The 22,948-nt window shown below is 34.4% G+C and overlaps 1 protein-coding gene across 7 annotated transcripts in view; it reads left to right on the top strand.

The window, feature by feature from the left end:
• Window positions 1–20,536, top strand: part of RCOR3 (REST corepressor 3) — a 50,959-nt gene extending 30,423 nt beyond the window's left edge. For 2 of the 7 annotated variants that reach the window (XM_082650861.1, XM_082650864.1), the window contains 4 exons: window positions 202–279; window positions 8,179–8,236; window positions 16,988–17,229; window positions 17,689–20,536. In XM_082650861.1, coding sequence (XP_082506987.1) covers window positions 202–279; window positions 8,179–8,236; window positions 16,988–17,229; window positions 17,689–18,033 — 723 coding nt within the window. In that variant the 3' untranslated portion in view covers window positions 18,034–20,536. Of the gene's footprint in view, window positions 1–201; window positions 280–976; window positions 1,122–8,178; window positions 8,237–16,622; window positions 17,230–17,688 lie in introns of those variants that run through there. The other 5 variants (XR_014296495.1, XM_082650862.1, XM_082650863.1 and 2 more) reach the window with 5 other exon arrangements.
• Window positions 20,537–22,948: the final 2,412 nt, after the last annotated feature.

Here is a 22,948-nt window from a genome sequence, read left to right as displayed (position 1 = left end):
TATGAGTCTGTTAGATATGTATATAGTTGATGTGTATATTGCTTGAATGAGTGTTGTATCACACACTAAGTGTGATAAGTGTCCTATCCTCACGAACTTCAGTTTAACAGGGTGTTGATATATATCCTTTTCACTTATTGAATACTCAAAAATTCACCTAAGTAGATGATCTGATTCATATTTTGGGTTATTTTGTTGAAGGTTCAGAATGCTAAGCAAGTAAACAGTGCACTTAAACAGAAAATGGAAGGTGGAATTGAAGAATTCAAACCTCCTGAGGTATGTTATTGAGGAGTACATGTGCTAAGTACAGTGAAACCTTGTTCTTTGAGTTATCCAGTGTTCAACTACTACTTTGGTTACATGTTAATACTTTGAAGGTTTTATAATATGGATAATTTATTATGTCTCTATTTTGTCATTTAGATAGTTACTCTCTTGAGACTTGGCTAATGATTTACATTAAATCATTTCGTCCCTGTCCTTAGCACTTCTTATCAAGCAAAGTAATTAGGGAAAATAGCGATACTAGTAGGCCCAGTGCATGTGAAACTAGAAGGTCATTAATGAACAAGCCAGGGCATTTTTAGGTCTAGAGCAGTGTTGTTCAAAGCCCTTTCCTACCTGTGTAAATTGGTAACAGGAAGAAAAGATCACAAGAAAAGGAGCTCATTTTAACAGTTTTAACAAAATTTTACTTTAATTTTGTGTATTTGGATTTTGGCTCAGGTTTCCAATTAGGATTTTAGTAGGTGGACTTACATTCTTGTACTCATATCCTGGAAAATATAAAATCCAAAAACAAGATATAGATTGGCCATTTTCTCAAGTCTTACTTGTACTTCAGCTAAAATTTAATATGTTTTTTATATTTGTGATGACTAAGGATGTACTTAAATGCTCATAAAATCCAATCAAATATTTTTACAGAAGCTTCTATTATAAAGTCTTTTCTCTTTTCTCTCTCTTTTTTAAGACTCCTGTGTTATGCTTCATATCCTGGACTTGCTTTTCTATGTATGTAATAATCAAATAATCCTACTTGGTCTTAATGGGATGTTTTTTTCCCCCAAATCACAGGTTGACTGAAATATCTACAAAGGAAATATGTATGAGGGGATGGGGGGAGGCAGAAGAGTAGTACTTCATATGCCATCTTACTCATTAGAATCTTTCAGAAAGGAAGAATCATTATGAAGGAAGTTGTTTTTGTTTGTTTTGAATAGTCTCTTTCAAGGTCAGGCAATGGAAAAGAATGAAATATATGTAGACTAATATCTCATTCCAAACCCCCAGGTAAACTGACAAATATTCTAGTGATATTTAAATAAAGATAGTGTAATACAAAGAATACTGCTTTATTTTATGTTATATTATTGCAACAAAAATTAAATTTTGTATTGGAATTAATTTAATCTTTAATTATGCATTATAAAATGCATAAAAGCAAAAAACTTTAAATGCCTATGAGTTTATAATTTAAAATTAAATAAAAAAATATAGCAGATGTTGAAAACATTATGGGAATATCTTGAAGAACTTTATGCCAATAAGTTTGAAAATTTAAACAAAACTTAGAAATTCCTAGGAAAATATGGCTTACCAAAAGTGTCTTAAAAAGAAAGAAAACTGAATAATTTATAACCATTAAATAATTGAAGGAACAATTAACATTTTTTCTCATAAGAAAACAGCAGGCCAAGAGAACTTTACAGAAAAAGTCTACCAAATTTTCAAGAAAATAAAATTCTAATCTCAAATTTTCCAGAAAATTGCAGAATAGTCTCATTCACTAACATTATATAAAGTAAGATGTGAAAGTACAATAGCATTTATAACTTTCCTGTATGCTGCTTCTTTTGATAATCGCATAAGTCCAAAGAAGTAGATGAAGTAAATGCTGTTATTTTACATGAGGAAGTTGGGCCTCAGAGAGATTAACTGACTTGATCAAGATCACACATCTAGTAAATAGTGAAACTCTGACTGTATTTCAGATGCCTAGAGTCCAGTTTAATGCCATGCTGCCTCTTACTTTTGGAAGTTTTCATATAATAGTAAAAGTGTATATTAGATTCTCACATTTAAATGCAGTTATTGGGGGACTTCCCTGGCAGTCCAGTGGTTAAGACTTCACCTTCCAATGCAGGGGTGCAGGTTCGATCCCTGGTCGGGGCGCTAAAACCCCACATGCCTCGTGGCCAAAAAACGTAAAAGAGAAGCAATATTGTAACAAATTCAATAAAGAGTTTAAAAATGGTCCACATAAAAAAAATATTAAAAAATATTTAAAAAAATAAATGCAGTTACTGGTTTAGAAGTTATCATTTATTATATCTCTTGGTTTATTGTAAAAATAATGATCAAAATGAAACAATCAAAATCTTAACACACTACAATCCATACACTGAAGTTTATATATTACTTTGAGGTTGATTTTGAGCTCACATGACTTGAAAAATGTATATATGTTTTATCATCTAGAAAATGCCCAGGATATATTTATATTTATCATATTGTTCCTATTGCTTTACAGGGGAGAGCAACCTGAATAGATATATTTCAAAACACTAGATTAACAGTCATATTAAAGACCTTGAAAAATCATGTAATCTATCCCCTTACCTTTAGGTTAGCTGGTACCTAACCTAAAAAATTTCTCCCTAATACCTAATAAAAGGATTTTATTAACCTTTTAAACAATAGGCTACTAAATTATGTAGCTCAACTGGAAGTAAACAGTTACTAAGATGCTTACTTATTCATTTGGTTGTATTTGTTATTTTCACTGATTTAGGGAAAATATTGGTGAAGAAAGTCCATTCACTTCCCTAAGTATTTATGATCACCTGTTTCATGTAAGGCACTGCATTAGGCAGTGTGTGTGGGGGGAAGAGGCGACACCTAAAAAGGAGGAAGGATAGATTTTTTCCATCTACTTCTTAAAAGAAGAATTTATAGTCTAGATATTATAAGACAAACTGATTAAAGTTATAGATTTATAAGTAAAGATCTTAGGAAAACAAGTGGCTATTATTCATTCCAGCTAGGGTAATCAGGGAGGACTTCCTAGAGGGGGAAGTTTCAGCTGAAGTTTGAAGGATGAGTAGGAGTTTTGCACATACAAAAAGGGCAGGTGAAGGGAATAACGTGAACAATGATTTGGTGTTGAGCAGTACATTCAAAATATAAATACAGTGGGGAAAAATAAAAGCACTGGATATTCCCTGAGCACTTCTTATGTGCTCATTATTGTGCTAATTACTATTGAGAATTCAGTGGAAGTATAAAACAATGTTTTCTCAAGAAGCATATTGTCTACTTGGGAAGGCAAACTTGGTTGCAGAGGATGAATGCACAGGGTGTATGAGAGATGTTAATGAGGTTGAGTTTAACAGGGACTTCTTTGTGATAGAGGTCAGTGGGCAAGAACACTGTGAAAACAAAGTCTTTGTGAAAGCTAGGAAGAGAAGTTTGCCTTTTAAATTAAGTCAAATGGAAAGGCCCTATAGCTTCTTCAATTTAGGAAGGATGTAATGCAAAATTTTTATTTTGGAAAAGGTATCCTGGCAGTGTTTTACAAGATACATTAGAAACTTTAGAGCTGCTAAAATACCAAGCATGTGAGTGATAAAGTAAATGGTAAACGGGTACTGGGTAGTGTCAGGTATTAGTTGTAGGAATGGACAGCAAGTGATAAATCTAGAGAACATTGCAAAGTAGAGGTTACTGTATCTCCTGGAAAGTATGTGAGAGTGTTGTGGGGAGCGGTGGTATGTTTGGTTATGCTTTGATTTGTTGTGGGAGGAGGTAAGTGGGGGGCAAGGAGATTAATGAATCTAGGAAGGAAGAAACTGAAAAAGGAGTGCTTTTTGAAGCTAAAAATTTCCCAGTCTGGGTATTTTCATGCATAGGTGTGTGACATCCTTTCATTATGGATGTTGGATGGAATTTTCAACACTGAGTAGCGGTGACCTTTTCTAACTCTTCCAAGTCAGAGGTAGTATGAATCCACTACTGACAAAAATGGGAAAGATGTGAAGACAGTTTAGCAGGGGAAGGATGTAGTAAAGATGCTGAATTCACGAAGGATGTCATAGATTGTTCTAGATGGCTCTTTGGGGCCTTCTATATTATCATCGTTACTATTATATACTGGATTGTTTTATATTAATATTTTATTATTTTTAAAACAACAGTATTTCAGACTGGGGTTTGCTGCAAAAGAATATTCTCAGTGGTACCTCATAGCTCACCATTACTACCACACAGTTTTAGATTCCTAGATATAGTCTAGTTGTCCTTTCCTTAAGTTAAACAAATCTCTACCAAAGTTTCTTGGGTCTAAAATATAAAAATCAGTAACTTAAAGGAATCCTTTGTATTTTTTAAATGTTGATTCTCTTTCTCCTGTAATGTTCCCTTTCTTCCACTGTTTCCATTTTGTAACACATAGACTTTTAAATTCCATACAGTTTCAACTCCCCCTCTGCATTTTTCCACTGAAGCATCTTCTTAAAGATTAATATTGGTGCTAATGACCAAATTCCACAGCTCTAACTCATTTCCCTTGCCTTTTTCTGAGCCCTTCACATAGTGATGACCTCCTTCTTCCTCTAACTTTTGAGAAGTTATGTTCTCTTTTATAACTATTATTTTCCCTTCTCAGCCGTAATTTTTCTTTCTCTACATAAATAGAGACATTCTCCAAATTTTTATCCTCAGAATGCATTTCTCTTCTGTTTGGAAATATACAGTCTCATCACTTTGCTATATTAAAGTCATATCATATGTACATTTAAATGACATAAATTCAACCATAGCTATCAGCCAAATAAAAAAGAGTATGTTTAGTAATAGCAAATGCAGTAGTACTGGCAATTCTGCCTAAACTCCATTTATTGAGTGTATACCCCAGAGTGAGCAGTTACGAGCTGGAAACTGTAAATCCACCATTCCTTTAGTCAGTTTTAGCTTCCATATGCCTCCTGAGCATTTCCTTGAACTGAGCGATATTCTAGTATTTAAATAAGTATTTATATTTTTCATTCAGTACTATCCTAAATTCGAGCCTAAATTCGAGCCACAGGCTTCATCTGGGATTTAACTGAGAAACTAGTGGCCCATTCCAATGCTGGAGGAATAATTGGCTATGTGGACTTTTTGAGAGACTGTGCCTGTCTCCGTGGCTACCTTTGTAAGAACATTTCAAGAGTAATTTTGGGAGGAAAACAAAAAACAAAAAAATTCACAGGCTGGTTTTAGTAAGATGACTCCATTGTTTTCCCTCATAAACATTTTCCAGACACTTAAAAAAAAAGTGTTTGAATAGATGAATCTGTTTTAGCCTCCTGCCTAATACCTTTTTTCAGTGTATCCCAAGTTAAATTCCTCATCTTAGCCTTGCCTTCCCACATCTCCCAAATCCTAAATCCTTAACAGCATCACCCTTCTCCCAGCTTTCTAGGCTTAAAGTCTTACTCTGCTCATAATCCTACCCTTCTCCCCTTGCTCCTTACCGCCCCACCCCCCGGCCAGCACAATTGCTTATTAAATCTAGTATGAACTCATCAACCTTGGTTTTTATGGCACTTCCAAAAGTGGTCCTTACTGTATTTTGGTTTAGTTAAGTATCACCAACCTTCCAGGCTTATTTATCACTTCTTCCTGGCAAAAATTCTCTTGTTCCCTGTCATGGTACGCCTTCTTCTCATTTTTGCCTTTCAGAAACTTCTATTCTTAAACCTACCTCAGACTCCAGTCCCTTCAACTTTCCATTTTCCCTATTCTAATCATTTTGACTTTTCCCCCTCATCTTTGAATCCCCAGTATACTCTGTACTTTTTAATTTTAATAATAGTTATTCGTCTTCCTCCCATCTCCTGATATGCTTGTAAACTGATAAATAAGTCTTCATAGTGCTTGTTATTTCTCTTTCACCTTTTATTCTCTTTTCACTAACGACACCTTTTCCTCCAGTTTATGCCTTTCAGGTTTAACAAACGTCGATTGATCAATTTCTGCTGCTAAGGCACTGTGCTAGATGTTCTACATGTATCCTAACTTTAATCCTAAGAACAACTTGCGATGTAGTATTACAAGAGATCCTTAGTATCCAAATGTTCATTAATCTAAGGGATACATGGAGAAGCAAAAGTTGCCAAATAAGAAAATATTCACTAATGAATTGAGCACCTATAAAATTAGGCTCTATTCACCAATTCTCCCTAATTAACTCTAGCTGTTGTCCTTCCCGTCCATCACAGCAACATCCTTCTCTGTTACTCTCTTGCTAATACAGTGCAAATACAAAATGAAATTGTAAGCCTTGCAAAAGATGTGAAACTTCATGAAGTCTATGAAAGTACATGAGAATGACTTTAATCATTTGCAAAATTGTTGACAAATGGGTATCTAGCAGAATTAACAATGGAAAAAAAGAGGATGGTGACTGAGACAAGCACTTTAAAAAAGAATAATTTGAGTAACAAAGAATTAAGAGGGGTTTCAAAGAATCAAGAGAAATTTGTTGAAGTCTTCAAAACAAAAATAGCCTATATGCTATGCTCATGTTGTAAATTGCAAAGCTAGAGAATGTTATACCATTGTATAGTCAGAAGAGGTATGCCAAAAAATAAAATTAAAGCATGTAAGTGGAATCAGTGACTATTTTTTAATGAGCTAATTTTCCTAAGTTTTAGTTTCATATTTCAGATCAAGTTACAATCAACCCTTTATTTTTTAACCATTTACTCTGAAATATTTGGACCTGTTTTAAATAGGTTCCAGTACCAATTATCCTTGGGTACCAAGGGCCTCTTCTGTCTACCTGTCACAGCCACGGTAGCATCAGATTGCCTGGGTATTAACTCAAATATTAGCTCCTACTTCATTCTTGTTACTCCTCTTGGGGGATTAATTGCTAGTTTTTCCTCTGTCATCTTCTTTTTCTTTTCACTTTTTTAGCCTTGGTTCACCCTTATTACTGCTTCTGTATGTCCTATTTCCCCTCTTTCTCTTTGCCTGTTTACTGTTATTCCTTTACCTTATCACCAGTATCCTAATCTGGAGGCTTATCCAGGCTTTGCCTGGCCTGCCTTGCTATCCCTTTATAATCTCATCATCTGGAATTCAGTGCTTTGTGTTTTAGGTTTTTTCCTCCTTTACTATAGGTGTTTTTTTTAACTTTTTTCTTTCTTCTCTCCTAATTTTTTTTTGAATTTTTGTTTCATTCTTTCTTCCAAATGCTTGCTTATACCTCTTCACTCATGGTGAGAAAGTTGGTGTTACCCAGAACCGCTGTGTACTGTGGAAACTCTTATTGCTAAGACTACAAGTGAGATAAGACCTAAACACCCTTCTCAGAGGAAGCCTTTGTTACTGTTTTGCCCAGCATGTGCGTGTATTACATTGGCCACTTTATCTGGGCAGTTTCTACTGCAAACCTCTGTAAGCCGGTATACTTATTTCTGTCCCTCCATCTACTGCCAAAGGTTCTTGATTACTCAGCAGTGGGTATACACTAGTGAAATTTGGTTAGCTGTTTAATTGATATTGTAATGCTGCCATAGTAAAAATCTTAAACTTAGAAATTTGTTAAACAAAAATACTGGAAAGAATGTAGGAGGTCTTGGGGGGGAAATCTATTCTTACAGTGGGTCACTCTCTGCTTTAGAAATGAAGTATTTTAGGGCATAGGCCTGATCTACAGTTTTATGGTAATTTATGCAACACTGTTTTTGATGGAGTAAGGATAGGTTTAATCTAAATATGAAGAGAAGAAATTTTAGAGAGAGTCACATCCTTCTCTGAAGAAAACGAAGTCTCTTAAATGTTTAAAACTAGGCTAAAATTAACATCTGCAACGTATGATAGGAACATTGTAGTTGGAAAATAGGCGATTAATAGATTTTCTCAGTTTTGATATCTCTGCCTAGAGTATAAGTGCGAATGTTGTTCATTCTCCCAAAATGGTACATTTCCCTTTCATTATCTTTTTGTGTTGGTAAAAGGTAATTCAGAATATATTTTTTAATTCTTATAAAAATGAAATCCTCATAAATCAGAGTTTTAGTAATCTCTTGTCTGTGATTTGGTGAAAAGTTTAAAAAAAATAAGCACTTTGGAAAAATGTCTGTCTTCATATCCTCATTAGGAAACTTCTCTTTAATTTTGTAGTCAAATCAGAAAATTAATGCCCGTTGGACCACAGAGGAGCAGCTTCTAGCAGTGCAAGGTATATTAAAGATAAGCAGTTACTGTTGTTAATAATTATTTAACTTGTCATGAAAGGTGACTACCATAGTTCTTCCCTTCCTTTAGAAATGGATCAAGAAAGGGGTCTTGTGTTCACCACAAAGTCCTGGTGACCATGAATTCTGTTTTGTACTTGTGGATGTGACATACTGAGCCTGTGTGCATTTTGGGTCCTGAACAGCATGTAATGCATTCTCAGCACTAAATAAATGATGGTGGTGACAAGCTTGAACAAGTCATGGTCTCTCCGTGCCTCTACTTCAGTATTCCTGCAGTTGGGTTCATTCTTACTGTATCAGTCAATAACTCATTACTTAAAGCATAAACTAATTTATGTTTCTGGTTTCCCTGATTACTCTGTATTTGATAAATGTCAGGTACTGAAAATATTAATGATATGCTTTACCTTCAGGGTACCATAACTTACTTAAGAGATATGCCACTGAATGCTTCAAAACCTGACTTTAAATATGTCTATTTATACAAAAGAGAGACTTAAGATATATGTATATACACATACAATTTTAAATGCACTATTTATAAGAATGCTTTGTTGTATGAATTGTATGGCAGAAAACTTTTTGTAATATGAATACCCATGGGCAAATTGGAAGCACTATAATCTTAGATTTTCTTGTATTTGAATTACTTAAAGAAGGGCATATTGTATGTTTTAATTCAGTGTTGTAGATTTTTTTCCCTTTCAAGATGAACTATCTGCAGGACTGATTGTGTGATTTAAGTTTGGTTTACAATTTGTTTCTTCCTGGCTGAGCCCTCTGTATTGAGCACTAATAGCTTTTTTGTCTAGGTTAACTACTATAAGAGGGTTGGACCCCAGTGAAACATATACCTTTAAAAATAGTTCCAAGTATTCAAACATAGAGAAAATATTTAACTCACAAATGTTGTGCAAGTATCATTCGGATATGAGAATAATGTAGTTAAAGATTGATAATAGATGACTCTGCAGTTTGAATTAGAGTAAGAATTACTCACCCAGTGTGACTTGAAAATGTCACAGGAGGGTGCCAACAGGATAATGTCAGCCTTCCCTTTGGTATACAGTCATTTCATAAATAGAAATACTTGATTTGATGGAGGCAGGGTGCTGGATGTGCATTGAGCACATCTGTAATTGTAGAATTAAGTTTCTGAGTGAGTCAGAAAAAGTTTAATTAGTTTATAATGTTCAGTGATAGCTGTTTTAAAACTAAAAACTGACAATTTAAATTTTTGATTAAAAAATTAGTATTTTCAATGTCTGTCTCATATTTATTTAGAATTATGTCTTATGGCTCTAACATAGGTATTTGAGTAGGCATTGGTTTGACTGATGGTTTGACTGTTTCCCTTCATCAGAGTAGCCTATAGAATTTAACCCCGTCTTCCAGTATTTCATTGCTTAAAGGTTAGTATACTAATCCTGTACTCTTCATATAAGAAATTATCCCAGTGAAATGGTTTTCTTAAGAGAATCGGCTAGGAAGTCTGGGTTAATCTTTCTCTATATGTACAGAATCAGGATTTGATATTGTTCTACAGTACTCCTTTAAGTGGTAGGATCCATTGAATCTTATGGCTGAGTTGGATATTATGAAAAGCTGCATTCAAGAGAAGGACAATGGAAAGATTTACATATGGAGTTGAGCTATATATGTGGACATTATTTCAGCTTATAAATATTAAAAGAATGGAGTATTTATAGAAATAATCAAACATTTCCTCTCTCCTGAGGGATATTCAGTGTCATATGTTTAAAAAGTAGTCCTTAAATAAATTACACTAATGGAGCAATTTGTATGGAAAGATTCATGTTCTTAGGATTTTGAAAGCACTCTCTTAGTATGTTAATGTCTTCGTTTTTATTTAAATATTTATTTTGACTCTGTGTGGGAAATTTTTATTTTCACTTTGAGTTTTTAGGGTTTTGTTTTGGGTTTTGTTTTTGTTTTTGTTATATAAAGTAAAACAAAGCTAAGCTATTTGTGTCCAAAATAGTTATTTTAGGGAGAATTAAAAAGTACCATCTTTGCTTCATGTGCCCATGTATTTATATAATACTCAAAAGTGTGTCTTATAAACAGTATAATTGTATAGTAATGTCACCTGTACCTGAGTCTCAGTGTGGTTAAGGTACATAATTGCACTTTTTATTTTAACATGTGTAATCCAGAAGTACTTATCTTAGCAGGTAATTGTTTTTGGTTTTTTCTTCTTCTTTTTAATCTTTATTTATGATAAGCTTTTATATGATATTATTCTTCTGGCCACTTCAGTTTCAAATCATTTATGTTTTGATACTAACATGTTTTAATTTATATAGAACTGTCTATTCAAGACATTTTACATATAGATTCTGATTTGACATTCATTTGTTAAATGCTTTATTTTATCTTGCTCATAGTTGACCATTACAGTGACCTAGAGAGAGAAATGTTGACTCTAGTGTCACGAGTGAGATTTATAACTACTATTAAATAAACTTTTTGTTGTAATTCTGAAAACCAAATAAGTATATTAAGATCATTTCCTAGGGCTTAAATATGTATTTCCCACTTCCATCTGCTCATATTGTTGTTAACTAAGTACTAGCCATTTAAATTGTAAATAAATATTATTTTAACAACAAATATTTAAATAAATAAATAAGCCATTTCCCCTTCTTTCTCCCTTATTTGGAAGGGGGGAAAATCATGCTCAGACCAGATAGGAATGTCTGCTTTTACTTGTGTAATCTATCACTTTATTATGTTGATTTTAGTTCTAACTATGTTATAACTTCAGTAGCATTCTTCGAGAGTCCCCAAGTGGGATATTATAAATGCTGCTTTAATTTAATTTAATCCTCTTAAAATACTTACCAAGAATGGTATTTCTACAATTTCTGTAATCTGTTTCAGCTTTGAGTATCTAAATTTTCTATTATAACAAATTAGTTAACAGTAAGACCAGTTATAGTCTTCACATATTTGTGTTAATGGTGAAATACCCCTGTTTGTAGCTTATGTCATATATATAAATATTTTTTTCTAATCTGTGGTGCTTTTAGAAATTATCCTAAAATCAGTCTTGATATTCATATGATAAACATTCCTTATTAAGCAAGAATTAAGAAAAGAATTAGATTCTAGGTGTATTTTTTTATGTAAAATGGAACAATTATTACTGTTTTCAAAAAGTAACAATACATTTAGATGATAGTGCAAAACATCTGCTTTTTAAAGTGTATAGGAGCAGAAGCATGGTATACAATGTTTGACATTTTTATTTTATGTCTCCTCTTAAATGTATTCATTTCTTAGTCATTAGTGGTAAAAAACAAACAAAAAAATATGCTTCCCAACTACAATATTTGTGCTATATTAGGATAAACAACAAAAAATTTTTCTAATTTTATCAAGGCATCAACTTTAATTTTTAGTTTTTTTTTTTATATATTACTTGCCTTCTCATATAAAATAGGAAATGACAGAACTGTGTTCAAGTGAGTTATGCTTACAGTTAAATTTTACCTTCTCAAAAAAAAAAAAAATTTTACCTTCTCTCCCTATAGTTTATACATTCATTCCTTTTTAGGAGCAATGAAGTTGCAAGTCTAGAAATTGTCTTCTTCCTAATTTTATCTCCTACTTTAAAAAAAGCTAGAATGGTCCCTAACGTAGGGGGGGGGGAAAGAGATTTGGCTATTGATTAAGGCATAAGGATTGTAACGATCCTTACATGATCCTCAGTACATGAATGATCAAAAGGAGGAGGAGATAGATTCATACATTTCCATCTGAAAGTTATCTGTTTGCATTAGAGAGTTTCTTCTGTTATAACTGATATCACAAGAATGGAGGCCCAAAAGTATAATTGTCAACCCTCTGATGCACTTGCTTCAGATAATTAATGATTCAAAATTCCCAGCATTTTGAGGATGGAATTTAACTTGTAGCAAGAAGATGGGAAGCTTCAGAAGAGAAAGGCTAGACATTGCAAAGAGAATATATGATTTTGACTTTTAGCCATTGCCCAGATGCACCAATCACTGTCCCACTGCTGTTGATATCTTTTTTACCTTCTTTACTAGGAATTCTTGACAAGATTTACAGGAGGTGAAAAGAAATGCATGTTCCTGAATGGTTTGAGTTTAAAATTAACCTCTTATTGATAGGAAAGAACCATATCCTTGGAGTTTCTAGATGTCACTGTATTCTTACTTCAAAAATAGATTTTTGAAAAATTGATATTTCCCAATTATACTAAGTACATGCTCACTTTAAGACATTTGTGCAAGAAGCAGGAAAAAATCTCCCCCAAATTTTCATTACCTATATCTAGAAGTAGCTTGTCACTGTAATATTGGCTTTGGGTTTTTTTTGGAGTCCAAAATAAGATTTTAAAAATAACTTTTTAAACGTACTGAAAGCAGATTTATGATATCCTTTCTGTCAAAGTAAAAAAACTTCTAAATACCATGTCCAGAATTGGGAAACACCATATTACAAATGCTCCTGAACTTACTATTTTACTACCCAAAGCTCTAAAAATACAAATTGTTTTTTGGTTGGGTAATATAGAACACAGGTTGGAAAATAAAATAATGATAACACAATATCCTAATGAGTTATATTTTTATATTAATTCCCAAACAAAACTTTAAAAGTATATATTATAAAGATTATACGGTTTCATCTGCCAGTGTAGAAGCCATGTTGTTTCACTGTAACTTTGAAATGAAATTTAGAAATTTTACTGAAAACAATTTTTTCCTCTCCGTGGGAAATATTTAATTTCCCTCTTCTGGGGTTCTCTTAAGTTTTTTCCCACTCACCTTTGAAAACTGACCTCTTGCCCTAAAGGTCACAAATTTAATTTAAAACCGTGGTTCAGATGGACCTAAGCCTTTTATATCTTCAGGAGGAGTGAGAGAGATTTAATCTTTGTTTTGTTTTGTTTTAGAGAGATTTAAAAAGTATTCTACATTTATTTGTTATTTCATGATGAGATAATGAGTGATTAGATGATTTAACTTGTTTACTTTTTGATACCTTTAGTGAATTGTCAATCAAAAGTGATAGAGATAGTATATCACATAAGGAAATAGAGTTACTAATTAGGAATAGTTGTGCTATCTTATTGTCTCACAGTATTACTTTATTGATTCAGCCTGTGATATGGGATATAATTCAGACCATAAAAATCTGTTTATTGGGCTTCCCTGGTGGCGCAGTGGTTGAGAGTCCGCCTGCCGATGCGGGGGACACGGGTTCGTGCCCCGGTCCGGGAAGATCCCACATGCTGCGGAGCGGCTAGGCCCGTGAGCCATGGCCGCTGAGCCTGCGCATCCGGAGCCTGTGCTCCGCAAGGGGGGAGGCCACAACAGTGAGAGGCCCGCGTACCAGAAAAAAAAAAAAAAAAAAAAATCTGTTTATTGAAGAAATCCATGAGAAGTTGATCCTTCACTAGAATACAAATTTGGATTTTCAAGGTCATTAATATTAGCATTCCCATTTTATGTGTTTTTTGTGCCTAGAATTTTTATCAAGGTGAACATTCTTTAAAGGATAGCAAAATTCTCATACCTGCAGTATTTAATGATGAAAATGAAGGAGAAATTTCAAGTTTTGTAGTAAGAACTTCCTAAGTCATTCTAGCACCAATTCTTATGAGGGATATAATATGAGATATGATGGACCTCATTTTTTATAAACTGTGGAAAAAGAATGGACCACCCTTTCCTCAGGTACGAGTTGTAACAAAGTAGCTCTGATATCATAGGTTGTTAAAGATGGTTGCTCAGCACCACTACCTTGCGAGGCCGACCTCCAGAAGCCTGCCTGGGGATTCATCGGAAGGAGTCAGTCCCATTAAGTCTTCATTTGGTGTTTCACTAGAGTTTGACTAGTTATCAGCCATAGTACAGAGCTTAAGAATTCCACCTTCTAGCCAAAATGTGCAAGGTCACTGGGAATGTGAAAGTGATAAAGAAGTCAGCCATATGTGACTCTTGTAGCTTGGGAAGAATAATAGAATGAAGCCCTATGGAGGAGAAAAATCAGTCGTATTTCCTGAGCACTTCCTCTGTACTCTGCGTTGTAGTAATGCTGGTGGTACTTTGTATTCCATAGGACAGTACTTTCCAACTTTTTTCACATCACGGAACACAGAGAAAATTATGAAAAATTTCATAACACACTGAGGCAGACAGATGAGGCTATTGTTTGTCCAGAGGAGACTGCCAAGGAACTCTAGCTCTTCCAGACCCGGCCCAGCCATCCTGCAGGTTAAAGACATTAATATCTGGACCCACTTATTCTCAGGACATGATTGAGATCCTTAGCCAGACTACAGAAGTCTACAGTGTGGTCTGAGCCTTAAGACTTTGCAAAGTAGTTGATATGAGACTAGCATACACAAGTTAATGATAAACTTACCTAGGTGACTCAGAACCTAGGTGAACTGAAGAAAATCCAAAGTGTCTGGGTAAACTAAAGTTCTTATAGGAAGTAGTTTTGGTTTGGGGGCATGCAATTCTGGAAATGCAACAATATTAGTGACAAGGTCTATGGAGCAAGAGAAAATAAAGTGGAAGACCAAAAAAAAAAAAAAATAGAGTCAGAAGAAGAGGGGACAGTTATATAGTGGAGTTAGACTTGGGGACAGCTTAGTGGTAGGTTTTAGAGTATATTTTGCTAAACAAATGGGTGTTCAGAGGGTTGTAATATTGTCAGACTTGGAGTCAAGAGTTACTCTTAATGTGACTTCTTGCTATGAATATAGCAGATCTAATCCTAGATTTATTTAAGGTTTTCATTTCTAAGCTCACGTATTCAGTAGCATTGGACATTTCTAGAATGTAAATTAAATATCCATCATGAAAATTAGTACACTGGTAGAACACTGTGTGTGATTTCCAATTAGTATCTGTTTTTCAGTGCAGTCATCTCAAGTTGAGTTGCTGTTTTCCAAAGTACAAGTAGTAGAGAAGTACTTGAGTATGCAGCAGTAATTCTTCATACGAAATGACCTTGGGTTCTTATTGCCAGATAAACCCTTGGTGGAACCTAGTCACCATTAGAATTTATACTCAGTTATGAAGTTCAAACTGGAAATCAGCTCATGGATTTAAGAGAATATAAATTCATTTATATTGTAAAAGAATATAAAATAAAATACTATCAGTAGTGTTTAAGTATCATTATTACTTTGTTGTCATGCATATATGTCTTTCCCTTTGAGAACAGAGCAAATGAGCATAGTTTATAAACCCAAAACTCTGTATTAACAATGGGATATGGTTATAGCTTAATAATGTCAGGCCTCCTACCCAAAATGCTCTAAGAGGAAGGAACTCCCCATAGAGTCAAGCCTAGCAAGTTGAATGTAGCAAGAGATACTTACTCCCAAGTTTTCAATAAAAAATAAGCACAGAATTTAAGAACAGGAGTTATATCATGCTGGTGCTTTAGGTAATAGGTGTATCACCCAAATAGCTATCAGTAAGAATATGTCTAGCATTTCTGCTGGGGTATTAATATGTCCTTATATTATTCTCTTATGTGTGATTGTATACATGTTAAGTTTATCTAAATTCCTGTATTTCTGGCTGCTTAGGTTAAACTACAAACTTTAATATCATAGACATCAATATTTTTTTTCTCCTTTATCATCTCTAATTAATGAGTTACTGTTTTCTGGTATTTTAAAAAGCAGTTATCAAATTGTAAAATAAAAATTTTGACAGCTTTTATATTTTGAGCTAAGTGCATCTCTTTCTAGAATGAGTCAGTGAATTTCTTTTAGAATTCCCTTAAGAGCAAATTATTGTCCATCTGAGTATATAAACTCACTTTAAACTCTGTAGCGTAATTGACTATCTCAAGTTCATAAATCAAATATTATCCCTCATTTAATAAAATTTCCATAATTTTATGGAAGTTAGGTTTTTTAATAACTGAATGTACAATCCTTCTTAAATTTAAGGTAGTGATGATAAGCACAAGTATCTACAAGTAGTCACTATTATACCCTAATTCTTTAGGCTACAGAGCATATCTAGGAATCCTTCATATATACAGTCCTTAGAACTGTTAGGTGAGTTAAAATCCAACAAACTCTGAAAAATAGTTTCCCCTTTTTTTGTCCATCAGATTGTGATGATTCTCCTGCTTTTTATGTTTAAATTCTTATCTCATTTCTCTTCATTGGTACCTGGTAAGATAGGCAAGTAATTATGTTGAAGTTGGTGTTAAGACCAAAATTACAATGCTTTTCTTAATGGGGGAACCCTAAGACTACTCACTCAGTCCATTGAGGGGATAAAAGAGATGGTTCGTTCCCATCCAGTTTTGTTTACAAACGGTGTTGCTCAAATTTAGGTGACTGGCTACTAGGGAAATAAATGAATGTGGAATTGAGGATGGAACAAAGAATTCAATGCTTTACAATAAATGGACTGTATTTGAGAGTTCAAGAGAGGATTGGAGAAAATAACTGAGTATGTAAAAAATGGTAAGTTTCTGATTGTTCAGTTGAAGGCAAGTGGCTGGCTCGATGAAATGACATAATTGATAGTTTTCATCTGTGACCCTGATATCTTAGCCTCTATCTCAGAATTGAGAAATGAGCAGAGTTTATCAGAAAGGATTTTCATTGCTGGTATCTTGTGTGTGTGCATGATGTATAGTACACACAGCTCTCCTTATTGATCCTTCACAGGTGTATTATTTACTTTGCCTTCCAGGTGTCCGCAAATATGGTAAAGATTTTCAAGCTATTGCAGATGTAATTGGCAACAAGACTGTTGGCCAAGTGAAGAACTTCTTTGTAAACTACAGGCGTCGGTTTAACTTAGAGGAGGTATTGCAGGAGTGGGAAGCAGAACAAGGAACCCAGGCTTCTAATGGTGATGCTTCTACTTTAGGGGAGGAGACAAAAAGTGCTTCTAATGTGCCATCAGGGAAGAGCACTGATGAAGAAGAGGAGGTGTGTTTGTGTATGGAATTTGAGCTAATATGAGTTGAGGAATCACCATTTTGTGTGGTGTTCTGTAAGGTTAATTTGTCAGAGGACTAGCTAAATGAGCATGAAAGGTTGACAATACACTTACTCAGTGGTGCATCTCTCGTGACTCTTAAGTCATAATGACATGCTAAGTTCTGATCCTTGAAGAATGGAGAGTGTATTGTTCTTTCATAGTCTTATTTTTATTTCCAGTGTTAAGCTGTTTACTAATAAAGATGCCTGTTTGGTAGCTTCGTTGCTTTTTCGGTTTTTGGTTTTTTGTTTTGTTTTGTTTAAAATAAAAGAAGCTTGTGCTTCCAAAAAACACTGGTGTTATGTTTTTGTTTTGTTTTGTTTTTCCTGTGACAGCCCAAACTATATTGTATTAAGTTCATTAGGAACTGTCATCTCATACGTGTATTTTTGTTTCTTCACCTCTAGGCACAGACCCCACAGGCTCCTCGGACTCTGGGTCCATCACCTCCTGCCCCATCATCCACTCCAACACCAACAGCCCCCATTGCCACTCTGAACCAGCCTCCACCACTTCTTCGTCCAACACTGCCTGCTGCCCCTGCTCTTCACCGGCAGCCTCCTCCACTCCAGCAGCAGGCTCGGTTCATCCAGCCCCGGCCAACTTTAAATCAGCCTCCACCACCTCTCATTCGCCCTGCTAATTCTATGCCACCCCGTCTAAACCCAAGACCAGTGTTGTCCACAGTTGGTGGTCAACAGCCACCATCACTTATCGGAATTCAGACAGATTCACAGTCCTCACTGCACTAAGATTAAATTGGACAGAGCTGCAGTAACTTTTCACCCCATCATTATACCAGTGCTCACCTGACTGATGCAAAAGAAGAAAGAATAATCCTTCCTAGATACTGAGGCTGCAAACTAGTTCTGTGGCAGTGGGCTAGCATAAGTAGATGCCTAAGAAATTTTTTAGTTCACGCAACTGAAATGTTATACAACAGAAAGCCTACAGTTAGCCTCCTTTCTAGAGTATACATTCAGCGACATGATCTCATTAAAGGAAAAGAGATTAAGTATTCTATATACCGAGGGTTTTTGTTTTGTTTTTACTGTATTTATTTTATTGAGAATCTTTATATTCCTGCCTCTTCATAGTCAAGGCTCTTAGTACAGGAATATTGACTTAGGAATTGTGAAAACTCCTTAAGTTTCATAAGTTAAGGATGTTCGACTTTTTCTCTTTTTTCTTTAATTTAATTTTTAACATTTTCCTATGTTAGGAGTGCAAGAATAGATAGCCTGCATTTCAGATTTTGACATATGTTCATTTAATGCATATTTAAGAAATTATAGCTGCATATCCCTTTTTTCAAAAACTCTTGCTTTTTTTCCTAAAGGAATTTAAATATATTCCTTTAAAAGAAAGCAATTTAATCAATTGCAAAGCAATTATATGAACCCACAAAGAATGTACTGAACCTGCTAACTCTTTAACACACAGTTTAGGGGTCCTAGTGCAAAGTCCTTGCTTAAAGGTCATTGACTTGCCATCTTGCAGTAGTAAGAGGATCGGAATAATAATTTTACATATAAATGAGGATTTAATCTGTTAAAGTACAGTGTCTTTAAGTTCCTTGAAAATGGAGTTAATTTTGATTTTTTTTTTTAATCTTTCTAAATGCTATTGCTTTTAACTAGTAGTTGCCTACATTGGGGACTTTAGAAGAGAATTATATTTTGTCAGTTATGTGGAGATAGTGATTATGGAAGCATTTATTTACAGTACCCTTTTTGTGTTTAGGTTCTGAACTTTAAATTGCCGTCAGACTTATTAATATGGTCTGTATTTAATATAAAGGATGTTTTCTTGATAAATCTTTATTGTACTATTTGGATGCATTTGTGTATTCCTTGCAGCTGACCTGTACTTCTGGGTTTGGTTTAGGGTTAAATCATCGACATTATTTCATAAAATAAATTTAAGAATTTGTTCTGTGTTATCCAAAGATGTATCAGTATATTGTCACAATTGTGCTGTTAACTTAAAATGCTGAGACCCCTTTTATAAAGAAACAAATAATTTCAAGTCTTCTTAATTCAACACATAATCATTAAGCACCTACAAAGAATATTTTACAAGTGATAGTATTTCAACAATGTATTACTAATATTTTTGATACAGTGATTTCATATTGGAATCATGACCTGTGCAAAGGGACAGATCTCTTAGATTGCTATACTAGTGGAACTTAAGCTAAATGTTTGCACATTCACATTCTCACATTTAGAACTATTTCACGAAATGGTCAACATCAAAGGCCCTAGTTTATATTTCGAGATGTCATATATTCCCCCAATATTGGGTAGTCCCTACCTTTGGCTCTAAAGTGTTAACGAGCTATTGACTTAAATCCATTGATTAGTTTTAATTTTGAAGTTTAGACCACTTCTTTCCATAACGACCTTAAGTTCTGGCATAATCTAAAACTTTTTCCAGGATGTGTTCTTTCTCTCTCATTGGATCACCTTATGATTTAAAATTCCTAATATTCAAGAATTTATACTTATTTTTACTTTAATAGCCATGGGGACAGTTATATATCTTAAAGGAAAATATCTAAAGCATTTTTTAAAGTATTTAGATTGTCTTGCATATGTGCATACTATACAGCTTCTATTGTCTTGTCTCTTGTCAGTAGACCTTCAGTATACAGTGTGTGGGATATGTGAGTCAAGTTGGTCAGCACCAGCGTCTGTCCAGCTGTTAAGTATATTGTGATTCATTTAAAATCCATTCTATCCCAACCATGGGCAAAGGTGCTGTATCTGAGGGATGTGCTGTAATTTGATTTACGTACACTAGAGCACACAGTAGAAAAATCTTAGCTTCATTAGTAATATGACACATGTATATAGTGAGATGTCTTTATTGTGTGCTTTGCATATTTTGTAAATATTTTGCACGTCATTATTTTTCTTTTTTGTTTAAGCAGTGTTTGGCCTGGAAGAGTGATATGCTTGCTGCTTAATCAAAGGATTAAAGAGTTAAAGATGTGTATGTCTTCTATTTTTATATAATTTCATGTTGTATGAGAAATTTAGGACCTCTTCACTGTGAAATTCTAAATACTGATTTTTATAAAAAGGAAAAAAAAAAAAGCAAAACCTGAAAATCTTTTAATGACCATTTCATTAATTGCAAGTTTATCAGTTTAAAAAAAATCTACACCCAAGTATTTTTTTCATTACGTAACTAAAAATAAATCACGCTGTTGATACATCTGGTGATATTAATAAAAATTATTTTTCTATATGATTTAATTCCAGTGTAATACGATGGAGGTAAAAGTAGGTTATGATCAAAACTTTTTCTTAATAGTCATAATAAAGTGAGTAAAATATAATGTAAAATAAAGGTGAAAGAACGTCAAATTCTGTCTTAATATAGGCCTATATTCTTTTTAGAAATAGATGTAGAGAACAAGCCAAAAAAACCTGGCAGTCATGATTTTCAACTATACTAAGAATGTTGCAAATACTTTGGTTAAAGTACCAACTTTAGTTATTAAATATGTTGTATTCTTTTAATGTTTCTTCCTGCTATCAAAAGAATATTATCCATGGATATTAATAACTGCTCATCACTTAACACTGGGGTGTCAGTGTCTCCTCAAAAATAATAATCTGACTTAGAACTCAAAGGAGGATCTCTGTGCTTTCCTGAAATAAATGATGAATACATTCTGATAATAGGAAACAAGAAAGTGTGTATTAGTTTTTTAATTTGGACATTCATTATAGATATATCATTCATAAGATTACAGAGTAAGTGAATACAGAAGGAATCCAAGAACCAAGTTTGAGAAACCATGCTATATTATAAAATGTCTACAAGAAGGTACCTCACTTTTTGATGCATTTGTGGGGGTACCTTAACTGCCCTCTCTTAGGAGAAAAAATAGGTCACATGTAACTCCTCCCAAGTTAAATCTTGATTAACTGCCTTAGTGAAGGAATGTTCTGCAACAATAAATTTTAGTAACAATGGAGTTTGGGAGTAAAACATTAAGAGGAATGTTCCTAAATGTGTGACTGTGTCTAAGAGGCCATGTGGCGTTATCTTCCCTTCTTCTGTTATCAGAAGAACACTTAAGAGAGAAACAATGAAGACCAGAAATTAGTGTTGGATTGAGATGTTTGCAAATTGTCTATACCAGATTTAAAGTAGGCTATTGATAAGGAATGGGTCTTTCTTTGCATTGTGGTGACTTAAACTTTACAATCTTAAAGCTGGAATTTGGGTGAGCAGTCTCAGAAAAAGATGCTGGGAAAGTGAAGTGGAGAGATCTAGGAGCAGTCTTCACACTGTAAATGGCATGAAGGGTAATCTTCCAGAATGCTTTATAGAATTATCTTTTTTTTCTGGATTATTTTAAGGTTAAATTTTTATTCTACTTAATTTAATTTTATTTAAATATATAAGGTATAATTACCGATAACTAAGAAGATCCTGAATAATACCACAACACAAGATATCTATCTCTTGAGGTATCTATCTAGCTTACTGCCCAGAGCAGCTTTCATAATTTGCAGGATTTGGCTTCAAAAGGCCTTTATTCCCAAGACCATTTTTGTTCACATGCTGTGCCCTTTCCAAAAGAGAATTTGAAAACAATCAGAATTGTTGAGGGGCTTGTCACTTGACTTATATATAAAAAGTTCTCCCTGTACCATGGTGACTCTTCCAACTCCACTGAAGTTACTTCACCTCCCTGTGCCTCAGCTTATTTATTTTTCTTCCCACCCCAAAGTTTGGTGAAATGACAAGAAATACAAAAACAGAAATAATGCTTAACAGTGCTGGAAAGCCAGAGAAGGTGCCACCAGCAGATAGAGACAGACTTATGACAAAAACCTCATAGAATTAAAGAAGCTCCAACTCCGCGAAGGCAAAAGAGTGGGAAAACACTGACATTCTCAAAAGGATCCCATAATAACCTCAAATTCGAGGGATATGGAGCAGCCTCCAAGGATTCCTGCTTCCCGGTATTCATGCCATTGTGTGCGAGCTGGACTTAGGGACTTGCTTCTGACCAAGAGAATACAGCAAAGGTGATGAAATGTCACTTCTGTGGTTAGGCCAAAAGACTGGGACTTCTGTCTTGTTAGTAGATTTCTCTGCTTGCATGCTTTGATGAAGCAAGCTGCCATGTTGGAGAGGCCCATGTGGCAAGGATCTGAGGCAAGCACCCTGCCAACAGCCAGCAGAAAAATTAGGCCCTCAGAATAACAACCTGCCAGGATCTGAACCCTGCCAACAACCACGTATGCTTGGAAGTGGATCCTTCCCCAGTTGGGCCTTGAGATGACTAGAGCTCAGCCAACACCTTGATTGCAGACTATGAGAGACCTTGAGACAGAGAACTCAGCTAAGCTGTGCCCAGATTTCTTAACACCACAGAAACTGTGAATTAAAGAGTGTTCTTTTGAGCTGCTAAATTTTGGAGTAATTTGTTATGCAGCAATAGAAACAAATACAATGAACAAATATATACCATCTTCACAATTAAAAGAAAGTTGGAGTGACTGTATTAATGTCAGACAAAGATTTCAAAGCAAGGAATATTGTCAAAGAGATGTTCACTGCATAATGATAAAGGTGCCAATTCATCAAGAGGATCCCTGATAGAACTGCAAGAAGAAATAGGCAAATCTGCCATTAAAG

Source organism: Grampus griseus (assembly GCF_964374135.1).
Source record: "Grampus griseus genome assembly, chromosome: 1".
In the NCBI taxonomy this organism is placed as follows: domain Eukaryota; kingdom Metazoa; phylum Chordata; class Mammalia; order Artiodactyla; family Delphinidae; genus Grampus; species Grampus griseus.
This window is presented reverse-complemented; position numbering and strand designations above follow the sequence as displayed.